A 17309-nucleotide genomic window follows, 5' to 3' on the forward strand; every position below is an offset into this window, starting at 1 on the left:
TCTGAGTCCACAGAACTCCCTTTAGGATGTTTTTCATAGCAGGGTTGGCTTTGGCAAAATCCCTTAGCTTCTGTTTATCCTGGAATGTTTTGATTATACCGTCGTATTTGATTGATAGTTTTGCTGGATGAAGGATTCTTGGTTGGCAATTTTTTTCTTACAGGGTTTTATATATGTCTCCCCTTTGCCTTCTTGCTTGCATGGTTTCTGCTGAGAGATCCAAGCTTAATCTGACTTGCTTGCCTTTGTATGAGACACTTCTCTTTCACTTCCTTCTTCTTGAAATGCCTCCTCTTGACTTCTATGACTCCATTCTTTCCTGATTTTCTTTCTACTTCTCTGACTGTACCAATCCAGATGGTGAGGTGTCAGGTGCACCTTAGTTCTCAAAGTAACGTCATTGTTTTTTTTTTTTTTTTTTAACACTTTAAAGAGGTCTTTTGCAGCAGATTTGACCAATTCCATGCATTGTTTGATTTCTTTTCAAAGTTTTATCATGAATTGAGTGAAGGTTTATATAGCAGATCATCAGTTTTACATTGAACATATAATAGTTGTTGGGTGCTATCAAGTAGATTTCAGCTCATTGTGACCCCACAGGCTTTTCTTGGCTGTGTTCTTTATAGAACAGATTGCCATTCTTTCTGCATAGAGCCACTGGGTGAGTTTGGACTGCCAACCTTTTCATTTGCAGCCATCCTGCTTAACTGTTGGGCCTCTAGGGCTCCTTAGAAAGGGGAAGGCAGGTTTTCTTTTATACTGTAATTGGAATAAATTCCCATTATAATAAGTAAATGAAACTAATTTTCTGCAATTACTATTAAGAAAAATCTGAGAAACATTTATTTTGTTATCTAGTTGAATGATTAGAGTCAATATTGGGAAAATTGTCTTGTATAATAAACTCATGTAATAAACTTTAAACTGTAAGAATGTGTTCTATGTTTTCAGGTTTTATACATCTGTAAATAGACCGCTTTGGAGTTCTGCTAATCAACTCAATGGCGTCCCCTGCTGCTGTGCCTCTAGGATTCCACTATGAAACAAAGTATGTCGTTCTCAGCTACTTGGGACTCCTCTCTCAGGAGCAGTTGCAGGAGCAGCAACTTTCTTTACCTCAAGGTATTATATTTTGTTTGTGATAGTGATTTTAAGTATTAATAAGAATTGTCTCCATCTTTTTGCTACTGTGAACAGAGCTGTGATGAAAACTTGATATTTTCACTGATTGCCATTGGTATAGATAAAAATGTACTGTATACAAAAAGTTCATGGAAAAACTGAATTAAAAGATAATCGAGTTTTTCCACTAACTCTTTGAAGCTCCCTTCTACATGTTGTTGTTGTTGTTAAGTGCCGTCGAGTCGGTTCCGACCCATAGCGACCCTGTACAGGGTTTCCGAGGGTGTAAATCCTTACGGGAGTAGAAAGCCTCATCTTTCTCCCGCAGAGCAGCTGGTAGTTTCGAACCGCTGACCTTAAGGTTCGCAGCCCGATTCGTAACCACTACGCTACCAGAGCCCTTCTACATGTAAATAAATAGAAATCCATCTGTTTTAGAGATTTCATCCTTAACAAGATTATTTGAATAGCATCATCATTTTTATCAACATTTTTCTATGTTCAATTCAGTGACATTAATTACATTCATCATGTTGGGCGATCCTCATAAGTGTGCATTTGCAGTGTTTCCCATCACTCTTATCAGCTCAGTGCCTCTACACAATAACATCCCCTCTCCTTCCCCTCCCACCCTCAGTGGTGGTGGTCTGTTAAGTGTCACTGAGTTTGTTCTGACTCTTAGTAACCCTGTATAGAGGGTTTTCTAGTAGTGACTGGTGGGTTTGAACTGCCAACCTTGTTAGGAGACTAGTGCTTATCCTGTAACGACACAACTAGGAATGGAAAAATCTTAATATCATCTCAAACTGTGAGTCACAAGTCATTTTTCCTGAAGATGACTGAAGCTGACTATTTCATTTCTGTCTCAGACTTCTAGGTAAGTGATACAGACCTTGTATGGGTGGTAGAGTTTTTGTGTGTTTCACTCTGTTCTCTCTCAAATCCATTTCCTGATCTGATAGCAGTGATAACTAACACCTGAAAACTACTGTCACCATTGACTTTTCTTTAAAAGAAATATGATTTCTCACTTACTGGTTCAGTATCCTAACACTTGAGGAACATTATTTTTGTAATTGATTGGATAATGGAACCAATTTGTTTGTTCAGTAGAAGTTTTAAATTTGATAGTAGTTACTTGAGTTCCCAAGAGCAATAATTACCACATCTAATTGTCTAAATAGTTAACAAAACAGAGATCATGGAGCTGTACCCAGATATTTATTGAACCAGATACGTCATGGTGGGGTCTGGAAATCTGTATTTTTCATAAGCTGTCTAGGTGATTTTAATGTGTACCTAGTTTGGGTAAAGTAAACGGATGTTTAATGAGTATTTTGATCTGGCCCATGCAGTGGTCTAAATATTTTAATCACATTTACTTTGAAAACCCTTGAATAGATGTTTAGGGCTGGAATATGGTAATTGCTGACTCACTTGACTCTTCAGTTTAAGCTGAGGTGGGTGGGGTTTAGTGTGCTAACGTCTATGTATCTTTGGAATCTTTTGCTGTGGGTTTATCATGCATGATTTATGCTGCATTGGCCCCACTGAGTAGCTGTAGCTTTTGAAAGTCTAGGTGGGGGGATCTGATTAAATGACAATCACTGAATCTGTCAGTGTCCTTGGTTAGCTATGTAAATAGCCTTTTGTGTCCTGACAACAGTAGATTTTCTGGGTTAGGTTTTCCACATGGTTTATTATCAAGTATGACAACTTGTCATGTGTAATTAGTATCACATTAGTCTCATGAGAATAGGCACTCCTTTAATCAGCTGCTTTTCTTTAATCTGGCAGGGAAAAGCATATGGTAACTAAGACATTCTTGTTAGTTTTTGATGGTGGTCTTATCGGGTGTGTGCATGCTTTTGGTGTGTAGATTTTCCAAAAAGAGACAGATGGCAGAAGTATTCCTTATTTATTCACTGTGCATCAAAATTTATTATATCTAGTATTAATGAATAACTCTACTTGCTGGAAGACCTAATTTCTAACCTTTATACCTGGCAAGTCATTTATAGTTTCTAGATTCCAGTAATAGCCTCTGTAGACCCTTCCAATTCTAAAATTCTATGTTTCAGTCATTGACTGTTGTTGTTAAGTGCCTTAGTGTCAATTCCAACTTATAGTGACCCTGTCCAGAGTTTCTGAGGAGCGGCTGGTGAGTTTGAACTGCCGACTTTTTGGTTCAAACTGACCTTGCAGTCCAGGGCTTATCCTGCGGCGCCACACCAGGACTCCCAGAGATGATCCAGATTTCTCCTGTAGCTCACAATTATGCTTACATCCTTGAACACTTTTACCTGAAACCAATCTAGGATTATTAGTGTGACTGTGACTCTCTGATCTGTGTCCCAGGAACGTGAATTCTGTTGAAGGAGTCTGGTGATTTCTCTGTTTTATGAAAACTTCCCTGTTCAAATGGAAATTTTTGTTCTACGTTAATCTGAAACAAAAAATTATCTAAAATCTTTGACAGTGTAGCAATAACTTGAATTTAGTATGTAAGCTTTTTAAGACCTGTAAAAGGAACTATGCTGCTGTATTAAAGAATTTGCTTACTTTTACCTTCTGGAGATTCTGATCTACTTTATGCTTTGTTCTCTGGAGGCATATCTGTCCCTTCTGTTTATTCCCTCCCCCCACCCCCCACGCTTAGATTACTCTTCTTGATTAATGAACTTGAAGCCCTTTTAGGGTTGATCATTGCTCACTCTATGTTAAGTTAGGCTACCCAATAATATTAAACTGTAGGTCAAGTCACCCACAATATGGAACTATAATACATTAACTGGATGGAAGGACTGTGTTGTGTAATTAGTGTGGCTGTGTGGAACGCTGGACTCCTGTTGTATTTCACTGTAGGATAAACACTGACTGCTAACTACAAGGTCAGGGGTTCAAACCTACCATCTGCTCCTTAGAAACCCTATACAGTATCTCTGTGAGTTGGAACTGACTCTACAGCACTCAGCAGCAACAACATCTGGAAGGCCAAGAGAAAGAGATGTTAATTAGTCACATTTTTAAACTAAGGCTATGAAACTGTAAGAAGCCTAAGAGTGCCCCAATATTATTCACAAAAAATTCTGGGACGAGTTAGCATTTATATTTTAAGTCTCTTAAGGGGTTAAAATCCAAAACAGAACAAGAAAGAAGCCCAAGATCTGCTGTGAGTAGGAAGTAATTATAGTGGCTGTCCTTTACTTTTGGTGTTTTGAGTTTTACAGTCTGTACTTTGAAGCAAGGAATCCTAGTGGCACTGTGAGTTAGGCATTGGGGTACTAAAACAACAAGGTTGGCAGTTCAAATCCACCAACCACTTCTTGGGGAAAAGATGAGACTGTCTGCTCCCATAAATATTTACAGTCTTGCCACCCTTGTACAGTTGCTATGAAATTGGAATCAACTGGATGACAGCGGGTGTACTTTGAAGCATTATGAAACACATGTAGTGTAGTGTGGTTAAGAGCCCTGATCCTAGAGCTAGACTGCCTGAATTTGAATCCCAGTTTACCGTTTGCCCTCTCTGTGTTCTTTGAACAGGTAACATAACTTCTGTGTGCTTCAATTTTCTCATCTACCAAATGGATATAATTAATAGTACCTATCTCTAAGGGTTCTGAGGATTTATTGAGTTAATATATATAAAGTATTAATATAGTATCTGGAACTTATTATTTGACTATTAATATTATTATGCATTGATACTGATAAAACAAACTTTAGTTAAATGAATTTGGGCTATCATATGATAGATATATAAAGCTATATCTATCTATAACAGAAATGGCCATTTTTTAGGATTCAGCAATATCTATTTTTTAAAGAACATTAGTACTTACACAGATATATAACTACTTGTTGAATTTTTCAGAAACTCTTAGTGGAAAATGTAGACATCAGTAGTAAGCATAAGAGGCTGGCGATGAGCATGATTCTCATAAACGTAATGTGATTGAGACAAAGATACCAATTATTTGGTAAGCCCAAAGTGGTGAAAACTTTAACCTCAGTTGTATGATTTATACCTTTGTCGTAAAGTGAGAAAGGAGTCCTGGTGTGACACTGTAGCATAATGCACAGAACCCCATGCTCGGTTTGAACCACATGACAGTTCAGACTCACCAGCTGCTCCTTGGAAACCCTATACAGGTTGCTATGAGTCGGAACCAACTCGACAGCACTTAAGAGCAACAATATCAAAGTGAGAAAGAATTAGGGATCTATATAATTTGATGTGGGGGAATGGACACCTCCCACTACCACCAAAATAACTTGTAATTCTATTATTTGACTTGATCATATTTAGCTTTCTACATGATTTTTTGTTTTTAATTGTAGTAAATATGCATAAGACATTCACCAAGTCAACATTTTTTTACATATACAGTTCAGTGACATTAATTACACATTCATCATGTTCATCATCACTATGTTTCTGAATTCTTCCATCACTCTTAATAGCAGTTTAGTGTCCTCTAAGGACAGAATCCCCTTTTCCCTTCCCTCCCACCAGCATATATACAGTACCCCTCTCTCATAACTCCTAATTGGTTTGGATTCATAGCAACTTTGTGTACAACTGAATGAAATACTGCCCAGTCCTGCGTCATCCTCACAATCTTTCTGTTTGAGTCCATTGATGCAGCCACTGTTTCATTACATCTCATTAAGGGTCATTTCCCCCTTTTGCTGACCCTCTACTTTACCAAGCATGATGTCGTCGTACCCTGGGAAGTAATTTCCTCATAGCATGTCCAAAATATGTGAAACAAAGTCTTGGCATCTTCCCTTCTGAGGAGCATTTCGGGTGTATTTCTTCTAACATGGATTTGTTCATTCTTCTGGTGGTCCATGGTATATTCAGTACACCCTGAAAGCCTGCTCCCCGGTCATCAGCACACAGCCCCTCTCCCTCTCTGGGTGTAGAGTCCCCAGCCACTCCATCTCTCCATGTTATTGTCTCTGCCTCCATCCCTGGTGTCACTGCTTCTCTGGGTAGGGTCCCAAACTCCACTCTGACAACTTCAATTTTTTATCTCTTCATCTTGATGTTGCTTATTGATCCAGTTGTGAGGATTTTTTGTTTTGTTTTCTTTATGTTGAGGTGTAAATCATACAGAAGGCTGTAGTCTTTGATTTTCATCAGTAAGTGCTTCTGTTTGTATCATCTGTTTTCAGCAGATTGAAAATTAGCAAATGAGTCTTCCTCCAATCCTGATTCCTCATTCTTTTTATAGTCCAGTGTCTCACATTATTTAATTAGCATCAAGAGTGACTAAGTGTGGTGAGAGGATGCAACCCTGATGCAGCTGTTTCTGATTTTAAATCATGAAGTACCCCCTATTCTGTTTAGACTACTGCTTCTTGGTCTTTATAGGTGTTCTGGAGTTCCCATTCTTCATAGTGCTGTCCATATTTTGTTTTGACCCACATAGCTGGATGCTTTTGCATAGTCAATAAAGTACAGATTTCTGGTATTCTTTGCTTTCAGCCAAGATCCATCTGACTTCAACAATGATATCCCTCATTCCGTGACTTCTTCTGAATTCAGCTTGATTCATAGCAACCCTATTGATGTACTGCTGCAACCATATTTGAATTATCTTCAGCAAAACTGTGTGTGTGACATTAATTATACTGTTTGATAATTTTCACATTTTGTTGGATCACCTTTCTTTGGAAAGGGCACAGATAATGTATTTCTTCAGTCCATTGGCCAGGTAGCTTTCTATTTGATTCCTGGGCATAGATGAGTGAGCACTTCTAGAATTACTTCTAGTTGTTGAAAAATCTCAGTTGGTATTCTGTCAATTCTTGGAGCCTTGGTTTTTTTCCAGTGCTTTCACTACAGCTTGGACCTCTTCACTACCATAGATTTTTAAAATAAGTGACACCTTTTGAAAAGATTGAACGTCGAATGTTTTTTTTGAAAGAGTGACTCTGTGTATTCTTTTTATCTTCTTTGGATGCTTCTGCACTGTTCAAAATGTCGAGGCTGGAATATTCCATCAGTTTTCTCAGTTTTATAAATGCCGAGAGCATGTTCTTCTCTTTTTTTTTTTTTAAATAAGCTCCAGGTCTTTGCACATTTTATTATAATACTTTTACTTTGTCATTTCAAGCTTCTTTTTGAAATACTCTGTTTAGCTCTTTTAAAAAATTTTTTTAAATGTTTTATTGTGAATTATGTGATAGCTTACATGTGAGAACATTAGCTTTACATTCATCCTATCGTATATCGTTTCATTGCCATGGTTACAACAATCCCCTCCATACATCATCAACCAACCAAAGGGTATACGCTACAAGCCTGCCCCCCCACTCCCCTGGTCGTCGGTCATCGGCACACAGCCCCTCTCCCTCTCTGGGTCTAAAGTCTCCAGCTGCTCCATCTCTCCATATCATTGTCTCTGGCGTCACTGCTTCTCTGGGTAGGGTCCCGCTCTCCACTCTTCTCCTTTGATGGTCCCTCTCAACTGCGAAGTTAATCACTCCACTCCTTTTGCTACTAAATGTCTACCTTTACATTACCAACCCTCAGAGTCAGTCCTGATAACAGTTATTCACTATTATACCACAAGAGTATTGTCCCCATCTCCTTTCATCAGCCCTGCCCAGACAGATTGGATACTACTCAGTGGAAATTCTACCTTCTTCCACGCCCTCTGGATTTAGGTTCCCTCTTGAAAGCTTGTAAGCCAGTCACTTCTTGCCTTCGTAGCCCCCCCGCCCCCCGCCATTTTGGGTAGCCAATGTCTAAGTTACCCATCCATGTCTACTCTGTGTATGGAAGGGGTGGGAATGATCCTCGCTATAAAGATTTGTTCCCTGTTTTGAGCTACTGCATCCGTAGGTGTAGGTCAAATGCATCAAATTGTATCAGATTCATCTTTTTTTCATCTTCTTTCTTCTTCTAGTTGAGCTCTGATCATCCAATCATTGAAGCCAGATCAAGTGGGTATTATCTGTAAGTGTGGGTGTTCTTCTGCATATGCCCTCTATGCCTATCAGCTGGACGCTTCACTCTCCATTCTAGTCCTCTGTGACTGTGTCACTGGCTCTGGGCTCAAGAGTCCCCAGGTCTTGCCACACTGCTGGCCAACCAGGTCTCCCCCTGGGTTCACAGGAGTCTATTGAACGTTGTAGGGCTTAGCTCGCAGCTTCATTGCTGTTTTTCCCTCACTTCCCATTACCGGTGACCAACATGGTCACCAATCAGAGTGTGTATTCCCATTGAGTCATAGTCTTAGAAGGGATTTTTCCCTGAGGGGGCCCGACCACTTGCCTTGATGTCTCCTGGTGAGCAACTTGCTTGTTCATGTAATAATCAGTCAGTCTACCGTTACTGTTTTGTATTTTTCCTGTCGGTCTTTCTTTCAAGAAGTATCTTTTATTCTTCTAGCTGCTCCTGGCTGGTCTGCTTATTCTTTCAAGTGGAAATTTCCCACCTCAGAAGATTCTGGATGCTGTTCAGGATTCCTCCTATGGTCTTATGTAATGCAGGGGCTCCACAGGAAGCCTCCTGCACTGGGCACCTTATAGACCTATTTTAGGTATTCTAATCATTTATAGGCGGAAGACAGATTTACAAGCATTCTATGGTGATATTTCTGGCTATTCCTTTTTCTCCCCCTCAAGTGTCTATTTTATGATGGTATGCCATGGAAACCAAGATTCAAAAGACAGCCAAGCATCTTAACATTATTTCCCCCCGTTTCCCCATTCCAACCATATCTCAATCCCTGTGTTCCAGAGCCCTGTTATTCCAAGGTTGTACATACATCATTATTTACCTCTGTCCCACTTAGCCCATGCAAACCTGCCTAATTGTTTTCCCGTCTGCTTCGTTCTTCCATTCCCCTCCCCCTTCTTGTGTATTGCCCCCCTCCCTAGCACCCAAACTATCCTGTATCTATTCCCTACCCAGTGCTCCACCTTCCCCTCCCTCCCCACATCCTAGTAACTAGCAAGGAATCCCCCAGCTCCCTTTAGTATGGGTTCTTTTTCTTAGTCTTTTACACTATTGGTCCTATTCAGTATTTTTAGCTCTTTTCTCTTCAACATTTCTTTCATTTGTTTTAGGTACCTTATGTTCAAGAACAAGTTTCAAAGTCTATTATGACTTTAAGCTAAGTCAGACTAGGAAAAAGAACGTACTTCTGAAGTACCTGGCTAGTGAAAACCTTATGAAAGGCAGAAGAATATTGTCTAATGTAATACTAGTAGATGAGCCCCTCAAGTTGGAAGACACTCAAAATACGCCTGGGAAGAGTTGCCTCCTCAAAGTAGAGTGGGCCGAATGATGTGGTTGAGAGTAAAGTTTTTGTGACCTTTATTGGCTGATGTGGCATGATTCAAAATGAAAAGAAACAGCTGTAAACATCCATTAATAATAGAAATGTTGAAAAAATGGAAGTTTTTAAAAGTGAAGTGTAACACTGAAAGAACAGTAATAACCCAGACCTTAGGGAGATGGACTAGTATTGGTTATTTCTAATGCGACAGTCATATGGTGTACTATGCCAGGAATGACAGATTGAAGCAGAACTGTGTTACATTCATTGTCAAAAAGAATATTTCAAACTATTCTGAAATACAACATTGACAGTGATAGGATAGTATCCCTGTGCTGTATATGAAGACCAGGGGTTCTGGTGGTACTGTAGGATAAGAACTGGATTACTAACTACAGAGTTGGCAGTTTGAGCCCACCATCCGTTCAGTGGGAGAAAGATGAGGCTTTCTGCTCCCATAAATATTTATAGCCTTAGGAACCCTACACATTACAAGAAGAAGATTAGTTAATACAACTGTTACTCAAATGTATACACCAACCACTAATACCACGGAGTCCTAGTGTGGTGCTGTAAGATAAGCACTGCAAGGTCATGTTGAACTGCAAAGTTGGCTGCTCAAACTCACCAGTCACTCCTTGGAAACCCTATACAGTGTTGCTTTGAGTTGGAACTGACTCGATGGCACTTAACAACACAATAACAACTAACGCCAAAGATGAAGAATTTGAAGACTTTTATCCGTATATTTGAAACTGATCAATCATGCAATCGAGATTCATTGATAGTTACGGGTGATTGGAATTCAAAAGTTGGAAACAAAAAGGATCAGCAGTTGGACAATATGGCCTTAGTGATAGAAATGATGCCAAGAAACAACAGGGATTGTATGATAGAATTTTATAAGAACAGCAACCTATTTCTTGGAAATACTTATACTTGTGGACCTTGTTGGATGGAATACATAGGAATCAAATTGACTACATCTGTGGAAAGAGATGATGGAGAGGCTCAATATTATCAGTCAAAACAAGGCCAGGGGCCAACTGTAGAGCAGTCCATCAGTTTCTCATATGCAAGTACAAGTTGAAGCTGAAGAAAATTCAAACAAGTCCACAGGAGCTCAAGTATGACTTTTATCATATCCCACATGAATTTAGAGACCATTTCAAAAATAGATTTGATGGATGGAACACTAATGACTGAAGACCAGATAAATTGTGGGATGACATCAAGGATACCATACATGAAGGAAGCAAAAGATCATTCAAAATGAATGACAGGAAAGAATGAAAAGACCAAAACAGATGTCAGAAGAAACTGTGAAACTTGTTCTCTTTATATGTATGGACCATATTTTTTATATCCATTCATCTGTTGATAGGCAATGAAATTGTTTCCACCTTTTTTGTCAGTTATGAATAGTGCTGCAGTGAACATTGATAATACAAGTAGTTGTTTTTATTCCTACTTTCAGTTCTTTTTGGATATATGCTAGGAGGGAAATTGCTGGTAGTTTTATGGTTGACTTTTAAACTAGTTACCAAACAGTTTGCCATAGCAAACTGTACCATCTTACAATCCTGCCAGCAATAGATGAGGTTTTTTTAAAAAGAATACATTGTATATAAAATGAGAGGGTTTTTGTGTATTAATATGGATTATTTTCCCCAACCTCTTGTTGAGTGAATGTGTTTCTGAAAGTTCTGGTCTCTGTTCCTATTCTTGGCGAAACATCTGAAAAGATAGAATTATTGTTTCTATACTTAACAGAAAGTGCACTGGTGGCATAGTGGATTACATGCTAGGCTGCTAATGGAAGGGTCAGCTGTTCAAGTCCACCAGATGTTCCATAAAGATTTATATACAGATTGCTATCAGTCAGAACCAACATCATGGCACACACCCACCACTACTACCATAATTAGCCGATTACACTCCTAGTACACAGATCCAAATACTTCTACTAAGTCTTTTCTTTTTAAAATTGTTTTTAAAACTATTTTCTAGACGTAGCTGTGACAAAGAATTTTGATTTTATATTTTCTAACTTTGTTGTTGTTAGGTGCTATCCAGTCAATTTCAACTCACAGTGATCTTTTGTACAATACAGTGAAACACTGTTTGGTCATGCGCCATCCTAACAATTGTTGCATCTGAGCTCATTGGTGCTGCATTTGAGCCCATTTCTAACTTGATTAAAAATTATTGTGGTATTCTATTGGCTTTCTTTCCCTCTCTCTCTTTAGTAAAACCTTTTTTTTATTGTTGGTTTTAGGGCTTCAACTAGATATAGCTTCACAATCTCTGGATCAAGAAGTTCTGTTAAAAGTTAAAAATGAAATTGAAGAAGAGCTGAAATCTTTGGACAAAGAAATTTCTGAAGGTCAGTTTATTCTCATTTTCTTAGTTAATTAATGGTTTCAGTTTTGGTGTGACTTGATTATTGTCAGTTTCAATATTAAACACTTAATTAGTGTATGATTATAATGGTGAAATTGGAAGATAGCCTTTTTGTTTCCTGGGGAATATGTTTGTAAAATGTTCCAAAGTATACCCAACAATTTAGACGTACCTCTTCATGTGAAGGATTAAATGATCATGTTAAAGTCCTTTCCATTCAGTTGATTTTTGGCAACTTTATATACCAATTATGGCATTCCATTTTTACTGGTATAAATGCTATCTTGTTGTCGTTTGTTACCATTGAGTCAGCACTTAACTCATCGTGACCCCATACACAATGGAATTGGACCATTATGATCCAGAGGGCTTTCATTGGCTGATTTTTCAGAAGTAGATTGCTAGGCCTCTATTTCTAGTATATCGTAGTCTAGAAGCTTCACTTAAATCTGTCTAATAATATAGCAACACTGCAAGCCTCCACTGATAGACCGGTGATGGATGTACTTGAGGTACATTGGCTGGGAATCAGACCCTAGTCTTATGCATGGAAGGTGAGAATTGTATACAGATGGTTGTAGCATTACGTCATAAACTTTTTTTTTTTTTTAAAGCGTTTTCTTTCTTACAGTGCTTTATTATTTCTACCAAAGGTCAAGAACTAAAGGCCATGGCATAAGCCTTCTATTTTTTTTTCATGAGCTTTAAAAATGTTATTATTTTATAATCATTACCATTGATTGAATATTTGCACAATTGTTCCTTATTGTTGAGGGGAGCGTTTGGATTATTTCTTGTTTTGTCTTACATAATTAACACTTCCATGAGTATAATATGTGTTCACACAAAAACTTGTACAAGAATGTTACAGCTTTATTTTTACATACTTCACGTGCCATAACATTCACCCTATTATTTCTTAATGAACATGATTAATAACTGTTGGAATTAGGTGCAAACCTCATACTTTATACGGATTCTCTGCCTTGCAGCTCTTGTATCTTGGAAAAACAGTGATTATATTTTATTACCTTTAGAAAATGATTAAGTTTGTATAATTGGGAGTTAGAAGGCTGATAATATGACTGCTTCTCTTCAATATGCAACTTTTATACTTGTATGATCTTTACAGTTTTTAAGTTTATCCCTGTGAGTTTGAAAGAGAAAGTTATTGAGTCTTTCTCCAAGGTAGTGTAAACTGCTTTGTTGTTGTTGTTAAGTGCCATTGAGTCAGTTCTGACTCATAGCGACCCTATATAGAATTTCCAAGGAGTGGTGGTGAGTTGAACCACTGACTGCTGATCTTATGGCTAGAACTCACCTTGTGGTCCAGAGCTTATCCTGCAGCACCACACCAGGATTCCTATTAGAATCTGGTTTAAGAAGCATCACATTTAAAAGGTTAAGAAAAAAGTTATATAAATTAAGAGAAGGGTGGTACAGCCAGGATTTTCCTCTCATTTATCATTCTGTACCAGTAGTTCTATATGAAATTTGTTAGTGTATTTTAATATGTTAGCTTAGTCTTTTTCTTCTCTTAAAATTCAGATTTCTGAATTTTAACTAAATTTTAACTCCTTTTCTGTTAAACAAAGTTGTCTAGATTGAGGCCTTAATCAATTTTTGTGTTTCAGGAAAAATTAGTATCCATAATGATTATCTGGCATGTTTGTGGCTTATACCTACTAGTTTGTTCCCAGTCGTAAGTGTTTTTACCCCCTGGGCTTTTATAGCATAGCTTTTGATGTTTTTTAAGTTAGGTTTTTCTTTTGCTTTCTCTTTAGCTTTCACCAGCACGGGCTTTGACCGTCACACGTCGCCAGTCTTCAGCCCTGCTAATCCAGAAAGCTCAATAGAAGATTGCTTGTCCCATCGTGGAGAAAAAGTGTCCCAAGAACTGAAGGAGCCTCTGTATAAAGCATTGCAAATGCTGCTTAGCCAGTGAGTTACCATTGTTGAGTGGGAATGCGTTCCTTTAAGTAGCGTGTAGGTTGCTTATGCAGAACAGGATTGGTTAAGGCTTTGTTTTAGGTGGATGGTATCACTTCTTTTCTCACTTCTTTGGTTTTACCAAAGCTTCTGTTTGTGGTTTTATGTGAAAACTTCCCATCAAAGCTGTGATTTAGTTGTTTAGCAAAAGTCAGTAATTTTGAACTTACTTGTTCAGCTACTGGGCATCAGTAGATGCTTTTACTGAGCTCTTTTTACAGACTACTTAATTTGTCTTAACTACTTTGTATGACCAATTGCCAGCCCATGCAAATATAATGACTAAGGTTGTGTATATTTCATTGTAATGTAAGATTGACATTAAATCTGTATTTTAGGTATCTCAGATTTTGCTAAACTTAAGGTTGCACATCTGCCCATCTACCTACTTCACATTCTTACAATAGGAGCTTAGCTCCTAGCTATGGGTTGTTTTTAGTGGTTACAACTCGGGCTGCGAACTGCAAGGTCAGCAGTTCGAAACTTACCAGCGCTCTTCCGTGGGAGAAAGATGAGGCTTTCTGCTCCTGTAAAGATTTACAGCCTCGGAAACCCTGTACAGGGTTGCTATGAGTTGGAACTGACTCCACGGCACATAACAACAACATTGTGAATTGGATGAAGGTTCACAGACAAGATCATCATCTTTACATGCAGCAAATTTGTTTCATCTCAGTGATTACAATCGCCTCTCTGCAAAAACAGTTACCTTGCTTTCTCCCTGTGCCTCCCCATTTACATTTTATATTTCACAAATGAACAAAGCAAAAATATTTACTGTACACTTACAAAACAAAAAGAGATACATTTATTTAAATGGCCAAAGGGCACATTCTGCCAGTTAGCCTCCTGCCTGCAGATGCACAGCCTTTCTTGGCCCATGGGCCTAGAGCCTGCAACTCCTCTTGTTTCTCCATGCTACCACCTCTGCCATTGTCTCTGCTGTCACCAGTTTTCTAGGTATAAATCTCATGCTCCTTCCTTCTTGGTGGTCCTGGGATTATTTGTTCCTGAAATGAAAGGTTAACTGCCCCCCTCTTTTAGTTGTACATATAATTAGAGTTGTAATATTCACCGTTGATCCTGCTAACAATTATTCACAATTGAGTCTTAAAATCTTATTACTGTTATCCTGTTCCCTTTTCCAGATCCATCTGGAAAAGAGGGAAACTATTCAGTGGAGATTCTACCTTATTCCCCTCATGCTGAGGAGCTCTGGTAGTATAGTGGTTACAAGTTGGGCTGCTAACCAAGGCCAGTTCAAAACTACCGGCTGTTCCACAGGAGAAAGATGAGGCTTTCTGCTCCCGTGAAGATTTACAGCCTCAGAAACCCCATGCTGGGTCGCTATGAGTCATAACTGATTCCATGGCACACCTCCACTACCCCTCCTCATTCTGAAACTAAGCACACACATGAAAGCTTGTAAGCTGGCCGCTTCATGCCTATATTGTTGTCATTAAAGTGCCGTCGAGTCGCTTCCTACCCATAGTGACCCTATATAAAGTTTCCAAGGAGTAGCTGGTGAACTTGAACCGCCAACTTTGTGGTTCACACTGACTTTGCAGTCCAATGCATTAGCCCACAGCACCACACCAGGACTCCTCATGACTATATAGGCACCCCCATTTTTGATAGCCAATGTCTAAATTTATCATCCATATCAACCCAATGCACTGAGGAAACAAGGTTGTTCTTGATATGAAGAATCCTTCCATTCTGATTGGGATTTTGAGTCACTGCATTCATAAGCAAAAATCTAGTTTGTCAAATTGTAGCAATTTGTAGTTTTTCATAATATCAAACGTCTTTATCTTCCTCGGGTTGAGTTCTGGTCATTTTGGCCATCCAAGATAGGTCAGATGGGTACTAGCTGCAAGTGTGGGAATTCACACACACTTCCCTGTACTTCAGAGCAGCTAGCCACTTCACTCTCAGCCCTTATGGGCTCAGGAGTTCACACATCTTCCTAAATGTCAGACCAACCAGACCTTCTTATTCTCTCTCTCATCTCAGGGTCAACAGGTGACAATGGAGAATTGTCAAACTCAGATCTTCATTGTTGCATTTCCCCAACTTCCACTTACAAGTAGACCCAGGTAGTCACCAGCGAGCATACTAGACTGCTCACGGGTTCCCTTAAGTCTCAGTCCTGAAGGGGGTTTTCCCTGATGGGTTGACTTTTTTTCTTTAATCCTGATGCCTCCAAAGCAAGCAGCTTGCTCGAAATCCAAACAGCCAAACAGTACACTTTTCTGCAGGTTCCTCGCTATGGTTTTCATGGTTAAAGTTAAGGCAAGAAGCAAGTAATAGTGAAAGTATGTTAAAGTGTGAAACAAAGTAATTCATTGTAAATTTAAAAAATTGATTTCCCCTCATTCTTTAGTGAGGATCATTAAGGAATAGGTGTGAATTAGGAATCAAAAATGTTTTGTCTTAATAAAGATTAAAAACTTCCTAAAACAGATTAAAGGCTGCTCCTTCGCTGAAAGGGCCCAAATTCAGATGCATTTAGATGCCAAATGACGATTAGGTAATTCCTCTCTCTCAAGCAGGTTATGCTTGCTAGTTTACCATTTGTTTGAAGGAAGCAATTTTGGTTTTCAGAAAATTCTGTTTATTTTTACATAGTCTGGTGAATTGAGCAAATGTAGAAATTTTAATGAACACTTAGGAAAGAGTGGAATGAAAATCATGTTTGGACTTAGTCTTGTACATAGAAAAGTTTACAAAATAAGATTTCTACCAAATTCTTTCTTGTTTTTTTAAAAAATAAAGCTCTCTAAATTTCCACTGTGGTACCTTAGGCTCCTTGAAGTGGTGAGGGATCTATTGAATGGGTTGGACTTAATAGGGCCATTTCAGTCTTCTTCATCCAGAACAGATATACTCTCATGTATTTTATATATTGAGGTTTCATGTAAGACTTGAAGGACATCTGCTACTTTATATAAAAAAGGAACTTAAAAAGAAAACTTGTAAGAACTATTGGGACTGGAAGTAAAATAACTTAAGTGAGATGTATAGGGCAAAAATATTTCTATTTTCAGTTTTGATTAGACTTTATGGCTTTGAGCATACAATTGTGCTCTTTATATCTCAGTTTCCTCATCTTCTAAATTGAACTTCACTGAGCTCTCCAAAGAACAGTGTTAACAGAAATGGGCTTCAAAAAGTTCATGGAAAAATGTGTTATCTTTTAATTCCACTTTTCCATGAACTCTTTGAAGCTCCTTCTTGTTTAATTTTTTTATAAAAAATGCACAAAACTCCATTGTTATTGTTTCAGAAGTTTTTTTTCCCTATATTCTATGAGGAAAATCAGTATCTTCACACTTTGTGCAAAGTAAATTAAACTTACAAGAAAATTATCTTGGATGATTATTTGTTTTTGTTTTTCCCCAAATTCTGAATGCCATTGTAATTATTTTGGTATAATTGGTGTTTCTGGTTGCATATTCCAGTCAGATGATCTTAAAAATGATTAATTGATGC

At 38.3% G+C, this 17309-nt stretch overlaps 1 protein-coding gene across 1 annotated transcript in view; it reads left to right on the top strand.

Moving 5' to 3' along the window:
* Nucleotides 1-17309, top strand: part of BCL2L13 (BCL2-like 13 (apoptosis facilitator)) — a 102765-nt gene that overhangs the window by 45753 nt on the left and 39703 nt on the right. The window contains exons 2-4 of the mRNA XM_006862782.1: nt 952-1122; nt 11701-11808; nt 13610-13766. Coding sequence (XP_006862844.1) covers nt 1002-1122; nt 11701-11808; nt 13610-13766 — 386 coding nt within the window. The 5' untranslated portion in view covers nt 952-1001. The remainder of the gene's footprint in view (nt 1-951; nt 1123-11700; nt 11809-13609; nt 13767-17309) is intronic.

This window comes from Chrysochloris asiatica, unplaced genomic scaffold (assembly GCF_000296735.1).
Source record: "Chrysochloris asiatica unplaced genomic scaffold, ChrAsi1.0 scaffold00050, whole genome shotgun sequence".
NCBI lineage: Eukaryota > Metazoa > Chordata > Mammalia > Afrosoricida > Chrysochloridae > Chrysochloris > Chrysochloris asiatica.